Source organism: Nyctereutes procyonoides, unplaced genomic scaffold, assembly GCF_905146905.1.
Source record: "Nyctereutes procyonoides isolate TBG_1078 unplaced genomic scaffold, NYPRO_anot_genome, whole genome shotgun sequence".
NCBI lineage: Eukaryota > Metazoa > Chordata > Mammalia > Carnivora > Canidae > Nyctereutes > Nyctereutes procyonoides.
In genome coordinates this window covers 18,617,782-18,642,504 of record NW_026575133.1, presented here as the reverse complement: position 1 = coordinate 18,642,504, position 24,723 = coordinate 18,617,782, and the positions used below count along the sequence as shown (strand labels likewise).

General features: G+C 33.4%; 1 protein-coding gene across 2 annotated transcripts in view; it reads right to left on the bottom strand.

Annotated features, from left to right (window-relative positions):
- The window catches only part of ATRNL1 (attractin like 1), a 777,593-nt gene that overhangs the window by 426,136 nt on the left and 326,734 nt on the right, over nt 1–24,723 (bottom strand). For both annotated transcript variants that reach the window (XM_055300426.1, XM_055300427.1), the window contains exon 25: nt 5,586–5,647. In XM_055300426.1, coding sequence (XP_055156401.1) covers nt 5,586–5,647 — 62 coding nt within the window. The remainder of the gene's footprint in view (nt 1–5,585; nt 5,648–24,723) is intronic.

Sequence of the window (24,723 nt, the reverse complement as noted above, 5' to 3'; positions counted from 1 at the left end):
TAAATGTGAGACAAGATTCCATCCAAATCCTAGAGGAGAACACAGGCAACACCCTTTTTGAACTTGGCCACAGTAACTTCTTGCAAGATACATCCACGAAAGCAAAAGAAACAAAAGCAAAAATGAACTATTGGGACTTCATCAAGATAAGAAGCTTTTGCACAGCAAAGGATACAGTCAACAAAACTCAAAGACAACCTACAGAATGGGAGAAGATATTTGCAAATGACGTATCAGATAAAGGGCTAGTTTCCAAAATCTATAAAGAACTTATTAAACTCAACACCAAAGAAACAAACAATCCAATCATGAAATGGGCAAAAGACATGAACAGAAATCTCACAGAGGAAGACATAGACATGGCCAACATGCACATGAGAAAATGCATCACTTGCTATCAGGCAAATACAAATCAAAACCACAATGAGATACCACCTCACACCAGTGAGAATGGGGAAAATTAACAAGGCAGGAAACCACAAATGTTGGAGAGGATGTGGAGAAAGGGAACCCTCTTACACTGTTGGTGGGAATGTGAACTGGTGCAGCCACTCTGGAAAACTGTGTGGAGGTTCCTCAAAGAGTTAAAAATAGATCTGCCCTACGACCCAGCAATTGCACTGTTAGGGATTTACCCCAAAGATTCAGATGCAATGAAACGCCGGGACACCTGCACCCTGATGTTTCTAGCAGCCATGTCCACAATAGCCACTGTGGAAGGAGCCTCGGTGTCCATCGAAAGATGAATGGATAAAGAAGATGTGGTTTATGTATACAATGGAATATTACTCAGCCATTAGAAACGACAAATACCCACCATTTGCTTCAACGTGGATGGAACTGGAGGGTATTATGCTGAGTGAAGTAAGTCAATCGGAGAAAGACAAACAGTATATGTTCTCATTCATTTGGGGAATATGAATAATAGTGAAAGGGAATATAAGGGAAGGGAGAAGAAATGTGTGGGAAATATCAGAAAGGGACACAGAACATAAAGACTCCTAACTCTGGGAAACGAACTAGGGGTGGTGGAGGGGGAGGAGGGCGGGGGGTGGGGGTGAATGGGTGACGGGCACTGAGGGGGACACTTGACGGGATGAGCACTGGGTGTATTCTGTATGTTGGTAAATTGAACACCAATAAAAATTAATTTATTAAAAAAAAAGAAAGAAAGGGAAGCTATTATATACTTAAAAGAGCCATAAAAATAAGCTAGAGTGTACTGGCAGGAACTAGGGGAGTATGACAGGAATTGCATTTTGGTGGTGTTTAATCAAGAAGGATAGCAGGTAAGACTGGATAAACAAGAACTCATGAATTTTGGTGCATATTCTCAGGACCACAGGAAATATAATTCCTTACTGAGGACTCCTGAGGATAAGATAGGCAAAACTTGCTGCTGGAGTGATTCTTAGAAACCTAGAAAAAACAACAGCCAATTGAAAGTAATGGAAATGTCCTAGTTGCCCAAGCAGATGGAAGAGAAAGGAATAAAGAAGCCAACAGAGACACTGAATGTGCTAGAAAGGGTATACTATGTAAGGGCAGACGAACTACCAGTAGATTATGTTCCAGGGGACACATCCTTGACCAAGGCCACTAGAGAAAGAATACACTGATGAGAGGGGCATCACTTCACTAAGAAGTTCAGTGGTGACTTTCTTTTGCAGACTAGAGCTGATGAGAGGCAGTAACAGGGTTAGACACTGAGTAATGGGGCTTCAAAGTAAAAGATGCCAGGTGTCAGGACTTAACTGACAAAATCCAGAGCCCACAATTATTACCATAACGATCAATAAGACTGTTGGAGCAGACAAGGGGGTTGGCCCACAAGGAGCTGTGGAAATGATTAAAAATGCCTGGCATCCTTAGGGGTCAAATAGGTGGGCAGCCAACAATGGTGCTATTTAGCATTTAGTTTAAGTAAGAATGAGGAAACAACAGGCTGAGAATTGTTGGTCCAATAGAAAAATCATGGCATTCTGCTCAGTTCCCAGATGAGCTAATTTACAAAGCCAGATCCCCATTACAGAGCAGGGGAGAAGAAAGGACATCTTGAAACATCTTGAATAGTTTGCAAAATGATCCCCAATGGGATCACTGTATGATCCCTACCCATATTTGTGTATATTTGTGTATATATACAGGTATATTCACAGTAATATATACATTACAAGAGGAATAAGTAGATATTAAACACTGGGTAAGAGATGATGACACATATTCAAGGACTAAAATCTCTTAGTGGCCCCTTGTTAGATCTGGAGTGTCCTCAGGAGTCATGCAACAAATTATTGCTAAATTTTGGCTCACAGGGGACCAACTGTGTCTATGGATCCATCCAGTGATAATTTCCCCAGTTCTTAAGTATATAATTAGAATTTATGTACAAAGTGTTTAGAGTAACCTGTACATTATATCCCTGGCCTGTGGGGTAAGATCTGTCATGGTGAGAAAAACCACTTAGGCAACCTCTAAACCCTCCATCTCGTTAAGATGGTAAATCAAAAATATTATGTCATCCCAGTGAGATAGTGAAAATACATACCACTACATATTTTAAAAGGTCCAAGGGCAGTGGTCCCTACTATATCTCCATTTAATTTACCAGATTTAACTTTTCAGATTCATAAAGACTTCCTTTTCCACTTTACATACCAGACAAAAACATTTATTTTTAAAATAACTCCCTTCCAGTTTTCTAATCATTTAGTATGCTATACTACAGACTCTCACAACAACCACAAAATCATTTAATTCTACATATGAAAGGACTGAGATTTTCACCTACTAACTATGAGCTACTTCTGATGGTATAGAAAGCTAAGATCAAAGCCAGGCTGTGTCTATAAATGATCTCCCTAGTACTTGCCCAATCATGTTTACCCCAGAACTATGCCCAATATAGAGGTTAAAAACTGAGAGTTTGTGAACTGGCCTCTATCGAATCAAGGCTAAACTGAAAAGCTGACATATTCACCTCTGCTACATCAATAACTCAGAAACAGCAACAGCAGTTATAGTGTCCTGACTGAAGGATGTCCATACACGCTGACCTGTTTAAAACTCTTTTAAAATTTAGCAGTGGCTTTATTTAAAAAAAAAAAAAAAAAAAAAAAACTTTTAAATAGTCTATCCATGTTTTTTCTTAACAATGAGATAATTTTAAAACGATCTAATTTACATTTTCTACTGAAAGAAATTTAAATGACAAAAAAGCACATCAAATATATTTTATCTCACACAACAGGTAGAATATTTTATTTCACTTTGTCCATGATGACAACATAATAAATAGGATCATCTCTAAGACATGGAACACATTAACACTAGCTTTCTTTTAGTTAATAAAAAAGCTATTGAACTTAAATATGCATACAAATTCAAAAGCTTAAAATAAAACCCTAAACATTTAATAATTTACATATATATTCAATTTTGTGGATTTTTATACAGAGTTGAACTTTTCAATATATTTCCATCCACACTCTTCTGCATCAAAAAGTTTTATTTTGATGCTTTAATAATGCTTGTTTTATTCTAACTTCTAATACTTTCCAAAAACATTCTATAACCTAATAAAGAGCCTCAAAATCCATTTATGCTCAGAAGTACAAAGTCATAAAACATAATATATTTGTTTCCTCATTTCATTTTTAAGGGACAAATTTAAAATATGCATACATACTTAGTGATTAATATGTTGATAGCATTAAATTCTGGAAATCACAACTTCTAAAGGGAAATAGACAAACACGACTGTTTTCAGAGCAAAGCGACCAACATGACAAAGGTTTCGATAACAGAAGAGGATAAAGAAATAGGGAATATGTAAATTGGAAAAAAGTTTAGAAACTGAAGGGCTATATAGATGGAGATGAGAGATGAGGCTTGCTCTGTGTTGAACCATATGGATGAATGAGAGGTGATGTTATGGGGAGACAGATTTCATCTCAATTACAAAGAACAATTAGTTATCTGAAGATAGAAAATGCTATCTCAGGAGATGGCATGTTTTCATCATTAAAGGCATTCGGGCATAAGCTAGATGAGGGGTTGGGCAAATTATGTCCACAGGCAGAACTCAGCCCACCAGCTGTTTCTGTAATAAAGGTTTATTGGAACAGAGCCACTCCCATTTGCTTCCTTATTGGCTATATCTGCTTTAGCACTATAGCAGCAGGTTTGCATATATACAACCGAGATGGTATAGCCCACAAATCCTGAAATATTCCCTATCTGGCTCTTTACAGAAAATGTTTCCTGACCCTGTGGGGAAGGTAATAGGAATTCAAGTATTGTATGGGTGTCTAGACAAGATAACCAATAATGGTTACTTTGGCATTTAAGAAAGTGCTTGGCATATCATCTATGTCAAGGATTGGGTTGTATAGGTTTCTTCATGAAGTACAAAGCAACTCAGCCAATTTGGTAAGTGGAGGTCAAAATTCATACGCACTCTGTAAAGCTATATGCTACGATCTAGGGCTATGTCTGCCAAAGGAGAACACATTTGTCTAATTCACATAAAGGCACTCAGTGGACCAGTACAACCTGTACGTACAATAATCATATTAACAAAAATAACATCCCTTCCTATCCAGATGACCTAAGATAACATAACATCTGTGTTATCCTATCACTGACACACTTCTCCCAATCCAATGTTTCTTTATTTACATCCTATGGAAATAATAATAGATGTTCCCTGAAAAGAATTTTTATAATTTGAGAAATGCTGCAAACTCTACCCTCTCCTTTAGAAAGATACATCACAAAGTAGCACATTAAAAACTCTAAGGAGGGGCAACTTGATGCCTCAGTGGTTGAGCAGCTGCCTTTGGCTCGGGTCAGGATCCCGGGATCGAGTCCCACATCAGGTTCCCCTCAGGGAGCCTGCTTCTCCCTTTGCCTATGTCTCTGCCTCTCTTTCTGTGTCTCTCATGAATAAATATAAAATATTTTTTTGAAAAAAAAGTAAAAACTCGAAGAAAAAAAAAAACTCTTGTAATGTCAGTGGTAGAAGTAACATCAGCTATAAACAAACTAAAAGAGCCCTATTTTCCAAAGTTGTTTAATTATAAAATCTTTGTATGAACTTACTTTTAATACCTCAGATAACTAATGTTCTAGGGAATGATGCTCTATTCAAAATCATAGTATTTCCAGATTTGAAGCTCATTGAGGAGAGAAAATACATTCCCTACAGATTTTTAGCACATTGCAAAACATATATGATAATTACCTAACAAATACTTGAAATTATTTAATTCTAGAAGGTATACCTAATCCATGGTGAATATATTGCTAATTTCATTAATGAATTACTTATGTGACAGGAACATAGTTATCATCTTCTTTCCACTGATTCCATTAGCAATTAAATAGTACAATAGCAAAATCATCTTGAAAAATATATTTCAAGTATGTTTCCTCTGCTCTATAGTATATATTTAAGCATATAAAACTATTCAAGACACACCATTGATATTCAAGTTTAGAGATTTGATAAATTACCTAACAGATTGGTAGAACATTATCAGAATATAGGTTTAATAAATTCAAAGTCAGTAAAAGCAGATTACCTGAAGAAGGTGACAAAAAACTGCACAAGATCCATGATTGTATTATGTTGTGAGAATGCAATCTGAAAAATCAAAATAAAAGACAGTTTGAAACCTACTCAATATATGTTCTTTTCCAGTATTGGTGGTGATGTTTCATGGCATTTGTACATACAATATTTTTAAACCATCAAAGGATTTGGATCACTACATTATAAATCATATATTATGATTAGAACTTCATCTAGTACACCCAACAAATTTAACAACCGACAATGAGCACTTCTATATAGGCTATTTCATTAAATGGTTTTAAAAAACTATTACAAAATTACCTCAAGAATGTAGGCAAAGTTTCATGTGCAATCCTATGACATATTAAATGTGCCTAACTAAAACATGCAAATGAGATTCTTCATTGAATAATGATCACATTTTCTATTAATACAACTAATAATTTCTTGTATGCCAAAAGAAAAATAAATTTCAACTCTATTAAAGAAACAGGATATGTTTTTCCCCATATATTTTTGTCTAGAGAGGTTGCATGCAGCATGCATACAATTATTTTATTATACTCTACTCAAAAATAAAATATGTCGCTCATTTTACAATTTCATGTTAATAAGAAATGAATTTTGAGAGGTGAAACTAGCCAATAAGGTAAAGTTGTTTTACGTTTCTGCTAACATAGAGACTATATTGTAACACAATTCTTCAGTAAGTACTACATACGTAAATTAGTCAATAATACAGTATCTGAATAGAGAATTTCTGATTTTGAAATCACCTTTTCACTTACTAGGTATAAATATTTTGGAAAATTATTTATCTATGTCTTGGTTGTCCTATATGTGAAAAGTAATAATAAAAGTACCTACTTCACAGTGCTAGAGGAAAGATTAACTGAACTAATAAAAATTCTTGCCATAATAACCTAGCATATAGTAGGTATAATAAATATTTTATGCTTTTACATCATGTATACAGCAATGGTCAACATAAGTGAATTTTCCCAGATAGCTGAAGCTAAACCATTAAGTTACTGAAATCTTTTTCCTTTAATAATCTTTTATGAAAATCATTCAAAAACATGGAATTGAATTTCCATTTCCATTAAAATTAGACTAACAGGGATGAGAAATATCTCCTCCCTTAAACAACTAGAAAACTATACAAAGTATATCACACACACACAAAAAATCAGACATTGGACAAAAGATATAATCCAAGAGTAAAGGAAAACGAAAGAGATGAGCCTTACAATTTCCCAGCTTTCATTGCGAAGAAGTAACACTAAGGAATTTAAATGGCATTTTAAATAAGAAAGACCAGTATTTCTTATATAAAATAAAGAAGTATAGTCAGTTGAGAAGACAGTTAAATTTTTGGCATATACATTATGGCTTAAATATAGTGACATTCATTTCCAAAAAGCTTCTAAGCATTTGAAGAATTACAAAGCACTTATACAGAGACTGAGGAAAGATAATTGCTGTAGGAGATTGGTTATAGGTGAAAATGTCTTAAAAGATTTAAGAAAAAAATATCTTTTTATGTGGAAAAAATACAAATGAATTTTCTCCCCAGGTGACTATCCATGAGAGTACATTTGAAACAAATATTACCCATTCTGTGTCCACATAACTAAGTACCTTGGAACAAAAATCATGTTTTGAGACAAGTAAGCGAAACACTGACACAGATGAAAATATCTACAATATCTTACTTTTTCCCAAATAATATCTGAATAAAGTAGTAATTAAAAGAAGAGTCTCCAGTTTATAACCATGAACTTCAATTATGTTACCTATCTATACCAATTAATATAAAAGAAAAGAAGAAAGTTTTCATAATAGATATGAATGATATTTTGACTCCAGTTTGTATGTAGAGGGTAATCTGGGATTCCACTACCAGAGGGTGATGAGACAACCAGACTTTCCAAATTAACACATTTTCTAATTTGTCACAACGATAGCTGCAGTTGTTCACAAATTAAGTTGCAATGTGATGATTGAACATGAAGTAAAGTACTGTTTGGAGACCTTGACCAACTTTTGTTACAGATAATACTCTACTACCTTTCACAATGAGGAGTATATGACAGCATAAAAACTGATGGGGGAGGTCTCTGTCAGCAACTATATCTGAAATTCAAACTGCCTTAAAAATAGAAGCAAGTTATGCCCTAAAGTAACTAATCTGTTAACATAAATGTACTCAAGAGTAAATGCAGACTTAGCACAAGCAATCTCTGTACTCAGCATATCATCTGGATGCTAGAGCTCCAAGTTGAAAAGCATTCCATTTCATTTGTTCAAAAGGAAAGTCAGCAGTACAAAGTGTTGTGAAAATCTTCGAACATTTTTCTCCCCCTGAGACTTTCTATAGGAAGTTCTACAGGAGACAGCCTCTGGAAAACACTATGTCAGATAGTTCATTCTCAGCCAAAGATGTAATAATCAGATTGGACTGATGTTAGAAATGGAAGGCAGATCCAAGGATGATTAGGTATTATCAATGAATAAGGCCCAGCAGACACTAATTCAAGCAAATTCCCTCATATAAAGTGCCAATTTATTCATCCAACAAATATTTCACTTCATATCTACTATATTCTGAATACCATATTAAGTTCTTAGATGTATCAGTGAAAAATAACATCAAAATTCCTAATGGTGCTGATGACCGCAGACAAAAACAGTAATAATAATAAATTATATAACGTGTTAGAACTTGGTAAGTGCTAATGGGGGAAAAAACATTAAAAGCATTCTATTTTGATTATATTGTGTGTCAACTATATTTAATTTTAGAAAGTATCTTATTTTCTATATTTACATATGTAAGACAGGGAATCCACTCCTTGGTGTCTAAAAAGTATGTGGAAGTGCTGAGAAGAGACAGGAGGAAAGGTAAGAGTAGCAGAGAAATATAAAACATAGCATTAGATTCAATGTATCTGGCTGTCCTCAGTTTTTCTCTACTTAGAACAGAATCCAGCAGTTCCAGGCCCTTTCCAATGAAACTGGACAGCCCACAGGGAAAGGAATAAGAAGACAGAGAGGGAGAACCATTTTAAGTGATGCTGAGCATTGGTCTTCACATGGCTGGCTCCTTATTATCCAGATCTCACCTAAAATAACACATTTCTCTAAAACACTCTCTGAAGTAGGTGCTGTCTCGTGAACCTACTTCTTTTACACTTCAGTCTGAAACTACCTTATCTTAATGGTTGATCATTAGTTAAGATGTCTTTCTCCACTAAAATGTAAGCTTCATGAGAATAATAGCCTTGTTCATATTGTTCATAGCACTGTCCCAATACCTAGAACAGCATTTGGTACATAGCAAGCATTTAATAAATGTTTGCTGAACAACTGAATATACTGAATAGCAAAATTTGGCATAAGAGTATCCTTAGGACTTCATATAAGCCATGAGACGAAACAGGCATAGATGTTATTCTGAAAAATATTTTTAAATTGTTTATTTGAATTTGTTTTATAAACCAGTAATCATAGACACTATAATTATATGCTAATTATAGATAATGAAATATCATTTTTCCTTATAAATTGATATTTACTGTGAAGTTCAGAAGTCACAGAAAATGTGTGTTCCTTATATAAAAATGTTTTTATTTATTTTTAGTCAAAGAAAAATGTTATAAGATATACCATTTACAATTTTAGCTACAATATTTTGAAATCAAAGTAACAAATAATTTCTTAACATGTATATTTACCTCAGCTTCTTAATTTCAACAATGAACATTTTTAACTATGTTGGCTTCTAGAAATTTCTTTCAGAAGATGAATTACATCAGACTGAAATCTTCTCAAGTAAATAGGTTATATTGCCTGAAATATTATTTTTTAAGCCAGTGGAAAAACAAATGAGACAGCTTTAAAAGAGTGATCATTTAGCCAATTTTATCTAGAAAACAGTGAATCAAATCAATAACAATAACAACACCCTAACTTTGTAGTGTCTCTGAGAGTATACCTCCTGTGGATATAAAACAATTCTGAACCTAAAATCTATAATGGCCTAATCTATTGGCTGATTTCATTGCTTAGAACATGGCCCTTTACAGATAATCAATATGTTCTATTTTGGTTCTGTGGTCTTTCCCATGAAAAATATAAGAAGTTTACACAAGGTGCATTAAAGTCAGTTTTAAATTTTAGCCACCATAAATGCACCATTGAAATTCCTGTTTCTATAATGATGTTATTCAAGTCATCCAATAATTATTCAAAGAAAATTAATCAAAATCAAGAGACCAATTATGGTAAAACAGTAAAATTTCAAAATATCCTAATTTCCTCCATGTTTTTAAAAAGCCCCCAAACAATTAAGTGACATACTAAAAACTGAGTTGGCTGAATCTATGGCAATAGTGATGATGATTATATATTTTTACCATTTGATCTTACATGCAAATTCATATGTCTAAAATATAAAACCTGAATTTAAGATATGTTATATTTTTCATTAATAATAACGATCAACGTTTTGAGTTTGTGACTTGAAAGCTGCATTAAATGCCTTTGGATAGAGAAGTAGATTAATAGCTTGATATTTACCACAAAATGTCAGAATTTGTAAGAGAGAAAAAAATGTTAATTTGAAGGACAAATTGGTGTGTTTGTGCAAAATGTCACCCTGCCATAAATAAACTCTGATATAATATGAAATAAATAAAAATGAAAATATAAAGGGATGTGTTGAAATTATCAAGTTCCTTTAACACACTGAAAGTAAAGGAGTTCTTCAAAACATTGTTTGGATCACAGCCTTTCAAAATGCTGACATAAAAGCATACTTACATAATGAAAGTTGGTCAACTATACGTCAAAGCAAGCTATTTTTCAGCTAAGCAATTCAAGATCACAGATTTTTATTTATCCAATTTTTTAAATAAATAAAAGCAAACTGGGGCTTAAGTTAGCTATTACTGGATAAAATCCACCACAATAATCTATCTATTCCAGATAAGCATAAGCGCCCTTTAGATAATTAACATGATGGTTATTAATGTAATAATATGTAAATTCCTTATAAAGAAAGATTTCAAAATACAGGGTTAAATGGAAAATGAATGATTTTTAAAAGAATAAAACCTATTTCTGGAAAAAAAACAAACATGTGGAATGAACATGCCAGACAATTCTGCATAAATAGTACACAAATTTCTGATTATAATTTCTTGAATATTGCTTTAAAAATTTAATGGGGGATGCCTGGGTGGCTCAGCAGTTGAGCGTTGGCCTTTGGCTCAGGGCTTGATCCCAGGGAGCCCTAGGATCGAGTCCCGCATCCAGCTCCTCATGGGGAGTCGGCTTCTCCCTCTGGCCTGTGTCTCTGCCTCTCTTTCTCTCTGTCTCTCTCATGAATAAATAAACAAATCTTAAAAAAAAAAATGGGTTTAATTCTTCTTAGAGCAAATAATTGCCTAACTTTCCTCTTAGTTTTTTTTGTTTTAATACTTCCTTACTTTCTGGCACTATAAAATACTCCAGGATTAGCTTATGTATTTGCTACCCTAGTCCATGAATCAACCATGTCTTCCAAGTAGTTTCTTTACTGGATAATGGTATTAGAAATCAAACCTTAGGCAGTAGGTTTGCTTGTGGATACTATGGTATCATTGTTTTTAGGCCTTCCTAGTATAGTGTGTTTACTAACATGTGCATATATACATATCTATACATATAAACATTTGTATCTATATTAAGCTAACCATGAGTTCATATTGATATTTGCACATGTTTTTAGGATGGCTTTCATCAGATAGAGGAATATGTGTGTGTGTATATACATATATATATAATTGATATTTATTTCTAGAAGCTGGTTCTTTTAAAAGATCAATGAAATTAGCAAACCTCTGGTCAGATCAAGCAAAAAAAAGTGAGAGAAGTCACAAGTTTCCAATATCAGGAATGAAAGAGGGGACATTACCATAGACCCTACAGAAATGAAAAGGATAATAAGATAATTTTTCAAATAAACTAATGCCCATAAATTCAATATCCTTGACAATATGGAAAACTTCACTGCAATATACAACATAATAAAGCTCTCTTATGGAAAAATAGATAACCTAAGTAGTACTGTAACTATGTAACTATTAAGCACATTAGATTTCTCATTTAAAACCTTGGAGCGGGCAGCCCTGGTGGCTCAGTGGTTTAGTGCCACCTTCAGCCCGCGGCATGATCCTGGAGACCCAGATCGAGTCCCATGTCAGGCTCCCTGCATGGAGCCTGCTTCTCCCTCTGTCTGTGTCTCTGCCTCTCTCTCTCTCTCTCTCTGGGTCTCTAATAAATAAGTAAAATATTTTAAAAAATAAAATAAAAAAATAAAACCCTGGAGCAACACAACTAAAATAACAAAATAATCAATTATAAACATAGGACTTCATTGGGAATTCTAAATATTTAAGTAAGAAGTAGTATCATGTCTACATCCTCTTTTAGAACACAGAAAAGGAAATAACACTTTTAGTAACACTTATTTTGTGAGGCCAGCAGTATCTTGATAAGAAAACCAAACAATTATAAGAAAGAAAAAAAAACTAGACACAAATATTTTTCATTAATATAGAAGGAGAATAAAATCTCAATAAATACTAGCAAACAGACTCCAGCAATATATAAAAAGGATAATAAATCAATACCACCTTTGGCTTATCCCAAAATGCAAAACTGGTTCAACATTCAAAATTAATCAATGTAATTTACCAAGCCTAAAGACTAAAAGTGAATTAGCAGAAAATCATTCCAATAGGTACAGAAAAAGTTTGAAAGAATTCAACATCAACTATTGATGTTAAAAACTATCAGTAAAATAATATCCAAGAAAACTTCTCTAAAATTCTTGAAAAACATTTAGCTAACATAATAATTAATGGTGAAGAATGGAATGTTTTCCCTTTAAGACTGGCAACAAGGCAAGAATATCTGCTTTCCAGGCAGCCCTGGTGGCTCAGCGGTTTAGCACCGCCTTCAGCCCAGGGTGTTATCCTGGAGATCAGGGATTCAGTCCCACATCAGGCTCCCTGCATGGAGTGGAGCCTGCTTCTCCCTCTGCCTGTGTCTCTGCCTCTCTCTCTTTCTCTGTGTCTTTCAGGAATAAATAAATAATTTTTTTTAAAAAAAGAATATCTGCTTTCAAAATGTCTCATTACCACACTGAAGCTCTTACCAGACAAGAAAAAAAAAAAAAAAAACCAAGAAAAAAATCAGAAACAAGTGGAAAGGAAGAAATAAAACTCTAATTTCAGACACCATGATTTTTTAATTCTCAAAACTAATATAAATAATAAATGAATTTAGTAACTTCACAGAATACAAATTAAAGTTACAATAATCTATTTCATTTCTACATACTAACAATAAACAATTGAAAACAGAAGTGAAAAACTACAATTTATAAAAGTATCAAAAAAACTATGAAATTCATTATAGGTCTGATAAAATATGCACAAAGCATATATGTTGACTATTACAAAATACTAACAAAAGAAATCAAATTAGACCTAGATACAGATATACTGTAGTCATGAATTACAAAGCTTAATAGAATTATGATGACAATTCTCCCCAGATTCACCTATAAATTCAATGCAATCACAATAAAAATCCCAGAAGGATTTCTTGGAGAAATTTAAAAAGGGAGATTCCAGTATTTATATGGAAAGGCAAAGAAAACAATAGCCAAACCAATTTTTGAAAAGAGGAACAAAACCGAGAAAGTCACACTATCTGATTCAAAACTTCCAAAAAAGCTAATGTGACGAAGGAAATGTGAACTGATGAAAAGATAGACACGTATCTGAATGGAGCAGAACAGAGAGTCTAGAAATAAATGTACACAAACAGAATCATTTGATTTTTGACAAAGGTTTGAGGATAATTCAATGAAGAAAGGATTCTGTTTAATAAATGGTGCTGAAACTATTATATATCCAAATGCAAAGACTAAATATCAGATCACACATCGAAACATACAAAAAAATTCAAATTGGATTATAGGCTTTAATATAAAACATAAAATTATTTTAAAAATTATAAAATCACAGGAGAAAAATCTTTGTTACCTGGTTTAGGCCAGGATTTCCTATATATAACATCAAAAACATGGGCCATTAAAAAAGAGAAACTGATAAACTGGATTTGATTAAAATTAAAAAAAATTTTTTTGAAGAGTGTTAGCAGAACAACAACAACAACAAAAAAAAAAAACAAGAAATAATCTGGGAGAAAGTACGGCAATGTACATCTTAAGAGGACTTGTATCCAGAATATAAAAAAAAAATCTCAAAACCATAAAAACATGGGCAAAGATTGGACAGATACTTCACCAAAGAAAATATAAGAATGCAAACTAAACACACGAAAAGATGGTTAATATCATTAGTCTTTAGGAAAAATTAAAAACAACAAATGACCACTTCACATAAATTAGAATACCTAAATTAAAACAACAAAATTGACAATATCAAGTACTGTTGAAGATGGGAGCACCTAGAATGCTCATACATTACTAATGGAAATGCAAAATTGCACAACAACTTTAGCAGTTACTTAGAAAAGTAAACATACAGTTACTGTATGATCTAGTTGGATAACATGAGAACATATACCCACAAAAATAACTATATGTGAACCTTTATAGTGGTTTAATTAATAATCACCTCAAACTGGACAAAGCCCCAAAATTCATCAACTTGTGAATAAATAAATCATTATATAACCATTCCATCGAAATAGTCAATAATAAAAAAGAATCAAATGTTTACACAGACATCCACTTGAGTAATCTCAAATATATTATAAAACAAATACTGTGTATGTAATTCCATTTTATAAAAATTATAGCAAGGTAAATCTTAATATATGTGCTCCCAAAGGGAGCACAGAAAGGCAAATCTATAATGGTAGAAAGTGGATCAGTTTTCTACGAGGGTCTGGGGTCAGTGAGAGATGATTAACAGCAATGGTATGCAAAGACAATTTTTGGCTGATGAAACTTTCAGTCTTGATTATAAAAATGATTATATGATTGTGTATGACTGCCAGAATTCATAAAACTTTGCATTTAAAAATGAATAAATGCCAGATTTCAGGTTGTACTACAAAGCTGTGGTCATCAAGACAGTGTGGTACTGGCACAAAAACAGACACATAGACCAATGGAACAGAATAGAGAACCCAGAAGTGGACCCTCAACTTTATGGTCAACTAATATTCGACAAAGGAGGAAAGACGATCCACTGGAAGAAAGACAGTCTCTTCAATAAATGGTGCTGGGAAAATTGGACATCCACATGCAGAAGAATGAAACTAGACCACTCTCTTGCACCATACACAAAGATAAACTCAAAATGGATGAAAGATCTAAATGTGAGACAAGATTCCATCCAAATCCTAGAGGAGAACACAGGCAACACCCTTTTTGAACTCAGCCACAGTAACTTCTTGCAAGATACATCCACGAAGGCAAAAGAAACAAAAGCAAAAATGAACTATTGGGACTTCATCAAGATAAGAAGCTTTTGCACAGCAAAGGATACAGTCAACAAAACTCAAAGACAACCTACAGAATGGGAGAAGATATTTGCAAATGACGTATCAGATAAAGGGCTAGTTTCCAAAATCTATAAAGAACTTATTAAACTCAACAGCAAAGAAACAAACAATCCAATCATGAAATGGGCAAAAGACATGAACAGAAATCTCACAGAGGAAGACATAGACATGGCCAACATGCACATGAGAAAATGCTCTGCATCATTTGCCATCAGGGAAATACAAATCAAAACCACAACGAGATACCACCTCACACCAGTGAGAATGAGGAAAATTAACAAGGCAGGAAACCACAAATGTTGGAGAGGATGCGGAGAAAAGGGAACCCTCTTACACTGTTGGTGGGAATGTGAACTGGTGCAGCCACTCTGGAAAACTGTGTGGAGGTTCCTCAAAGAATTAAAAATAGACCTGCCCTACGACCCAGCAATTGCACTGCTGGGGATTTACCCCAAAGATACAGATGCAGTGAAACGCCGGGACACCTGCACCCCGATGTTTCTAGCAGCAATGTCCACAATAGCCAAACTGTAAGGAGACTCGGGGTCCACCGAAAGATGAATGGATAAAGAAGATGTGGCCTATGTATACAATGGAATATTACTCAGCCATTAGAAATGACAAATACCCAACATTTGCTTCAACGTGGATGGACCTGGAGGGTATTATGCTGAGTGAAGTAAGTCAATCAGAGAAGGACAAACATTATATGCTCTCATTCATTTGGGGAATATAAATAATAGTGAAAGGGAATATAAGGGAAGGGAGAAGAAATGTGTGGGAAATATCAGAAAGGGAGACAGAACCTAAAGACTCCTAACTCTGGGAAACGAACTAGGGGTGGTGGAAGGGGAGGAGGGCGAGGGGTGGGGATGAATGGGTGACGGGCACTGGGGGGGGCACTTGACGGGATGAGCACTAGGTGTTATTCTGTATGTTGGCAAATTGAACACCAATAAAAAATAAATTTATTTTAAAAATAAATAAATAAATAAATAAATAAATAAATAAATAAATAAATAAATAAATAAATAAATAAATGTAATTGTGTGTAGGGGTGCCTGGGTGGCCCAGTCAGTTAAGCAGCCAACTCTTGATTTCGGCTCAGGTCATGGATCTCAGGGTTGTGAAGCTGAGCTCTGTGTCAACTTGATATATCTTCCTTCATTGAACCACCCATACCTATCACAAACATTCTTAATTTTGTTGCTATCATAAATCTTTCCATTTGTCTCTATTAGAATGTTCTTAGGTATGGTTTTACATATTCCTCACATTTATACTTTCTGATTAGTATAATTGATATATTACTTCAGTAATGAATAAAATTTATTTAACAATTTCCAATACTAACAATTCTTGAACTTATGTCAACCTACTTTAATGAAAAAAGAACTGAAGCTTGGGGCACCTGGGTGGCTTAGTGGTTGTGCATCTGCCTTTGGCTCAGGGTGTGATCCCAAGGTCCTGGGATCAAGTCCTGCATCAGGCTCCCCTAAGGGAGCCTTCTTCTCTTTCTGTGTCTCTTATGGATTAATAAATAAAATCTTTACAATAAAAAAGGGGGGGAATCCCTGGATGGCTTAGCGGTTTAGCACCTGCCTTCGGCCCAGGGAATAATCAAGTCCCATGTCAGGCTCCCTGCTTCTCCCTCTGCCTGTGTCTCTGCCTCTCTCTCTCTCTCTCTATCTCTCTCTTTCTCTGTGTCTCTCATGAATAAATAAATAAAATCTTTTAAAAAATAAAATAAAATTTAAATAGAAAATAAATAAATAAATAAATAAACAAACAAATAAATAAATAAATGGTGCCTGAGTGGCTCAGTGGTCGAGCATCTGCCTTTAGTTCAGGTCATGGTCCCAGATCCTGGGATCAAGTCCCATATCAGGCTTCCTGCTGGGACCCTACATCTCCCTCCATGCCTCTCCCTATGTCTCTCATGAATAAATAAATAAAATCTTAAAAAAAGGAAGAACTGAAGCTTAAAAAAGGAAAACATTGAAAATATATATAGTAAATTTCTCGTTTATAACAATTTGGAAAATGACAAATAAAACAATAACAATAATAACTAGAGGAGGGGAAAGAAAATAATTGGTCTTTTGGGATAGTTTGAGAAAAACGTATATAAGGGCATCTATATCAGCATATTTGTGTGATAACATTTACTTTTCAAACCATATGCATAAGATAAAACTTCCTTTTTCTTTAATATCTACATATCCAGTAGATTTCCAAACTTATTTTGTGCTCAAATGATTCATCTTCTGTGTTCAAAAATGCTAATAGACTTCTGATAAAAATTTACAGAAATCAGCATTAGGATTCTATTCTTTCCTATTTTGTTCTGTATAAGTTAACCATTATTAGTAAGGGGATGTACCTACTCTACTATGAAAATTAGAATTGCAAATTGAAGAATGATTCCTAGCATCATTCTCATAGAAAAAAAAATCAAATCTAAATTATGACATCAGTTTGCAGATTGACTTAATAGTAAATTACCAAATCCCATTTACTCAGAAACAGGTAATTTAGATTCAATCTAATTCAATTTAATTTAAGTGGTGATGTATAAGTGTTGATGAGTAGCACTATTGTAGGAGAATACAAAGTACTTAAGCTCAATGCACTCTTTGTGTTTTTCAAGTTATTTGCATTGCAGTTATGTAGTAATTTTTCCTTTTTTATTATCAAGATTCAATTGCATGGCATTACAATGCATAAAGAATAAATGTTACGAAAATAAGATCTCACTTTAGGAAGTGACGCACATCAACTCAGTAGCATGATTCTTCGCATTTCAAAAGAAAAAAAAATCATGTTTAATTAATAGATTATTGACATATCTATCATTTAATGTTTCTGGTATATATCTCACAGTCACAAAATTTGTAAGGATATTTGAATGCTAACGTGGTTGGTGATCTATAAAATACTGAAGACAATGAAAAAAATTTGACGTTAGAATGATTTACATTAAATTGAAACAGCCTTCTTAAATATATCAATTGATCAGATAATGTATTAAAATGGGAAAAGTTCTCAATGGCCAAATTAAAGTCTGAATAATTGTGTATAAATAGTCACCTACTCAAAATTTCCTACTGTAGTAAGTGATCTGACAGAAAAAAATAATCATTTTCTTAATTTCTAAAATTCCACTAGCAAGTATACAATTTATGATGCTATAAGAATTAAACTTTTATAATACATATAACTCAGCAACAGGAAGTAAAAGAAAAAATTTGGTACAATACTTGAAAGAAAGTAAAATAAAAATCCTCAAATACTTTCATAAACGTTAAAAAAAGTCATTGAGTCAGTGGATTTTGGCAGTAAAATTATTTCAGAATGATAGGTCATAATTTTCCCTTTAACCTAGCAATTATCACAATCTTTACCTACATGCAGGTTTTACACCACAAGGACTTACTGACATTTGTTCACGTAAAATATTTTATAGAATGAAATAATTTTTTAAATATTTTTGAAATTTAATGGGATTACTGAAGAAAAGGACAAGAGATAGGTAAAGAACAAAAATAGACTTGATATTATAACTTGTATTAAAATATAGATTATTAAAAAGAGAAAGTACAACTTTTAATGAAAAATGTAATATAACTACTATTATTTCAGTCAAGATCTTTATACAATAAAATCAGTTTAAACAGTTTTCCATTTATTTTTACTTTACCCCATGTCTAAAGATTCACATTTATAATAAATATTTCATATAAATGTATATGTAACATTCCATATTAATTGATAATATCCAGTTCATTAGTTGCCCAAAAAAATTTGAAATTGTTTACTTCTACATACTCAAAATGCATTAAACTATTTTTATTTCATGAATCTAATTTTACAGAAAATCTACTGCCTACTTAAAGTGTGCAAGTGACAATGGCTCCAAAGTCTCTAATAAGAAGCTTTTCAGGGGATTCCTGGGTGGCTCAGCGGTTTAGCACCTGCCTTTGGTCCTGGGCAAGATCCTGGAGACCCAGGATTGAGTCCCATGTTGGGCTCCCTGCATGAAGCCTGCTTCTCCCACTGCCTGTGTCTCTGCCTCTCATGAATAAATAAATAAAATGTTTTTTAAAAAGGAGCTTTTCACATAATTACCATTTTGCTGTTGTCATTATGAGAACATTAACTATTCTCATAGCAACTTTCAGTACGTAACAGTACATTGTTAACTATAATCACCATGATGTACATTAGATTCCTGGAACTTACTCATCTTACAACTCAGATTGTACCCTTTGGCAAACATGCCTTCATTTCCACCACCCCTCAGCCCATGGCAACCACCATTCTACTCTATGAGTTCAATATTTTTAGATTTCACATATAAACAAGATCATACAATATTTGTATTTCTCTGACGCATTTCACTTAGCCTAATGCCATCAAGGTCCTTCCACGTGTAGCAAATGGTCAAAATTCCTTCTTTCTCATGGCTGGATTCCGTTATATATATAGGTATACCACATTTTCTTCATCCATTCATCTGTTGATGGATACTATGTTGTTTCCATGTTTTGGCTACTGTAAATGATGCAGCAATGAATATAACAGTGTAGCTATCTCTTCAGAGATGCATCCAGAAAAGAAATTGCTGAATCATATGGTAGTACTATTTTAAATTTTTGAGAAACATCTACACTGTTATATATGGTAGCTATATTAATTTACATTCCCATCAACAATGCATCCTTGCTAGCATTTGTTCTCTCATCTTCTTTGATAACAGCTATCCTAACAGCGATGAGTTAACATCTCATTATGGTTTTGATTTGCATTTCCCTAATGATAAGTGACACTGAGTACCTTTCATATACCTGTTGGTTACTTGTTAGTCCTCTTTGGAAAATTATCCATTCAGTTCCTCTGAACTGGTGGTTTGGGGTTTTTACGGAGTTGTATGAGTTCCTGAAATACCTTGGATATTAACCCTTTATCAGGTACATGATTTGTAAATATGTTCTCCCAATTTGTAGGTTTGCCTGTTTATCTTGTTGATGGTTCTTTTGCAATACAAAAGCTTTTTGTTTGATTTGCAGGGCCCTGGCTGCCAGCTAAGGGACTCAGTTTTGAATAAATGTTTCAGATGTGAAAGTTGCTATGAGAGTAACGTTCTCACTTAACAACAACGATAAAATGGTTAACTATCTGAGGTGAAGAATATGTTAACCTTATTTTGGTAAATATTTTTCAATATATTCATGTATCAAAACATATTGTACACCTTAAATTTACACAGTTTATATCTCAATAATCTTGAGGAGAACGCTTGAAAACAAAAACAAAACAATCCAATTCTCTTTCTGGTTGCAAACAAGGTACAGCTAGCTACCTCCAGAATAACATCAGTTGTTCTGTCCACCATTGTTCCTAAAGTACTAAGGAAGGGAGTGAGAGCCAGAAAAGAGGACATAAAATGATTTTGCCAAAAAAGAATGTCCCATGTGACAAGCTGAAATATAAGTCTAACTTATCTCATTTCCTAATCATACAAGAACATTTAAAACTAAATAATTTTCACTGTTTTTATCATTTAAATTCAACCCTTCAAAAAGAAAGTTTTCATAAATCAAATATATCAATTACTACATTCTAATAACTAAGTAGTATAAAATGTCATCTATTTAAAACCTTTTTAAAAGTAAAACCTTATAGTGTAATTATAAGATTATCAAATCTTGAGGTATTAGAGATAGCCAGAAAGTCATATATATCTTTTCTAAAATACTATGACTATAATAAAGCTTTGCTCAGTTTTGGAAGTGGAATGCTCTATTAAACTTGGCAAATCATTCTTTTGGACAACTCTATTCATCAGAAATTTTGTCTTAAACTGAATTTTATTTCTCCATAACATCTGACTGATTTCCATAGAAATTCTATTCCATGTAAAAGTTACAATTCATAACATCTTCATCTATAGTTCCATCTATAGTTCACCTTTTCTGGATATATCCCAGTTTATTAGTGTCCCTATTCCATGAGGCAACCAGAGCTGGCTATCTTCTATATGCTTATAGTACAGTAAAATCAAGCAAGATTTTGTGAATAGGTCATAGAGTATATCTTTGGACAAGCTGGTTTTTGAAATGCCTGTTATATATTCAAGTGGGCAGATCAAGAAAGTAGCTGGATATGGACATACAGTGTTTCTAAAAACACTAGATGTTTCTAAAAAAGGCCTGGGCTTGTATAAATTTAGAAATGATAGTTTTCTAGTGACCTGAAGATTTCCATCTTAGAAAATTTCAACATCCTTCCCACTGGAGTCATTTGGCCCTGGTCTTCCCCCATATGCAGTACTTTTCACAATAGTCAATAGCTCTAGGCCCAAAAATTTGCCTAAGAATTTCAAATTATATTCAAGAGTATATATGAAAAATATAAGAGAAATTAGCAGTAATGTGAAAGGAGAATGAGAAAAATCCAGTTAGACTGAGCAATTCATAAAGTATATAATAAATGTCAAATCACTATGTCGTACACCTAAAACTAATATGATACTGAGTGTCAACTATACTTCAATTATAAATGACTAAGTAAATAAATAGCATTTAGAAATAAAATATATGAAATAAAATGTAGAAAAGATATATGAAGAGAACAAATTTAGCATCCTGGAAGACCAGATGGAGGAGGAAGAGGGAGAGAAAAACTAGAAAATTTAAAAGAAAAGCTAGAGATATGGGAGAGAGAAATAGAAATGTGATCTGATGTTAGTATTAATATTCTTAACATTATTAAGAATCTCAAAAAAAAATAAAAAATAAAAAATAAAGAATCTCAGAATGGTAAAGAAAAATGGACTGGAAAAAAGTATTTTAAAGCACAATCAAGATAGTGCTCAGGTCATGAGCTCAGGGTCCTGGGATCAACTCCTGTGTCAGACTCCGTGATCAGTGATCAGTGGAGAGTTGGCTTGAGGATTCTCTCTCTTCCTGCCTCTCTGCTCCTCCCCCCACTCTCTCTCTCAAAAATAAATAATCTTTAAAAAATAAATAAAAAGTAGCTCATGAAGTTTAAAATATGTGAACAAAAATACGTGACAACAATAATGCAAAGAGCAATGAGATAAACAGAACTACTGTAGTCTAAGTAGCAATATCAGTGAAAATTGTAAAACCTTGGAAATAGGCAAAAGTGATTATTCTCGGACACCTGGGTGGCTCAGTGATGGAACGTCTGTCTGCCTTTGGCTTGGGGTGTGATCCTGGGGTCCTGGGATCGAGTCCCACATCGGGCCCCTTGCAAAGAGCCTGCTTCTCCCTCTGCTGTGTCTCTGTCTCTCTCTGTGTGTCTCTCCTGAATAAATAAATAAATAAAATCTTTAAAAAAAAAGAGTGATTATTGTCTAACTTATCAGTATTATGCTAGGTGTTGTATAGTAGACTCCTCAAGGGGTTAGCTAATTCTCTAGAGTTTATAACTTTGATTGATTTGCTATTATTTGGAATAATGTATAGTTTTTAAAGACAGCAGAAAAAGGAAATTCTAAAGTTCAGGAACAAGAGGGGAAAGCCACCATTTTTTCTAGTCAAGGAGTCTAGAAGTCAATTTTCTAATCATGAAAATTTCTATCATTTTCATATTTAAGGGAAGGTATATAAAGGGTGTGGACATTAGGCAATGGGAATCTTGTGGACCATCTTACAATTCTGACTAATACACTATCTTAGAGTAGTTTCACTACTCAAAAAGATAATACATGTTATACAAAATGTATAGTAAGTGTTTAATGTTAGCTACAATTAATATTATTTAACTGAAAAACTCTTGTTTGTCATTAAAAGCAGACAAACTTTCTGACGTGAGCTGAAACCAAGAGTGGGTCATCACTTAACCAACTAAGCCACTCAGGCACCTTGAGCTACTTTTTATAGTCAATATTTACTTAAGTTTCCCTATTCAGTTATTCTTCACTATCATCTTTATATGTTTATATCTGAGATCATTTTTCTTTCGCTTAAGGTCCTCTACTTCTTTGGTGCCAATATATTGTCCCTTCAAATATTGACTGAAAATATCTTTATTGACCTTGAAGTGGAAGATATTTTTGTTGTTTATACCCGGCAGATATTTTACTTTGGCACATTAAGAGGTAGCTCATTTTCTCCTGGGTAATGATTTCTGTTGAGAATTCACCTGTCAGCACAGAGACAAATAGGCTGGTCTAACCATGAACTTCTCACAGAGATGGGAGGGGGGCAAGTAGAAACATGCAAGCTCTCTTAAGTTTTAGGCTTAAAACTCACATACCTTACTTCAGTCTCTTAACTAACAAAAGCAGGACAATTGTCCAAACCCAAAGCCAAAGATGAGAAATATACTCTACAACTTCAATACAAGAAACTGTAAAATCACACAAAATAAAAAAGGCGTAATTACCAAAAAGGTGAAGAATCTTGGACAATAATGCGATCTATCACAACTATATTCTAATATTTCTCTTCCTCTGCTCTAATCTGTGAAACCCATATATGGAGAAACTAATTCTGATGATTTTAATTTTATTTCAAATTCTTTTTTCCATTTGATTCTTATTATTAAAAATTATATTTCTTTTAAAAAGTTATTTTTGTTAACCCTTTTCCTGAAGATATTAAGTACAGATATTTTTAATAAAATCTTCTTTACCATTGGGATCTTTTTCTGTAGTCTTTTCTTTTTCCTTTTGGATTTGATCTCTTATTCCCATTTCTTCTAATAATTGGGAACTTTTGATCCTTTACTTGATATTGTGTATCAAAAATAGCAGATACAGTGGATCCTAGTTTCTTCCATGAAGATTCTTCTACTTTTCCGAAAAATAAAAAAGGACTGATCACTCTGATCAAATCAGGGAATGAAATAATTTGAGGCTATCTGCTGTGATCTTATTTATAGGATACAGCATTTAAGGAGACACAATTAAAAGCTTAGAGCATCTGCCAATGACTCTTCTCCTTGGCAGGAAGAATATTGGATTTGTGAGCCAAATTTCATCTCCTAGCACTATGCTGCTATTTGAGCATTGCCCATAACTTCTCAGAATTTACATTGTAGTGAATGATAGAATCTTCATATCAGGTAAATGCATTTGTAACTGAGACCTTTCTCTGGCTATGGAACTATGTTCAGCTCATATATACACATGGCAAAAAGGTATAGCAAATTGTGGTGTAAAATACCATTAACTCTTATTCATAGAAAAGTGAACCAAAATCCTAATAGATGTTTACATTTGTTTCAGTTTGCCCTTTTTGAAACATCAACTCCTTGACCATTTACAGATAATGGCTTTTACCACTTCATGCAGGATAATTTTTAATTGAAAATTTTATCAACATAATCATATATTCACATGCTTTTGTAACAAGTGATATAAAGAAAACCCTTCCACTTAAAACTCACATACCTTACTTTATCCAGTTTACCCTAAAAATAGTATTTTGCATAACTATGGTATAACACTCCAGAGATTAACATTTATCTTACCCATATTTCCCTAATTATACTGTACGTATTTATGTGTGTATTAAGTTCTA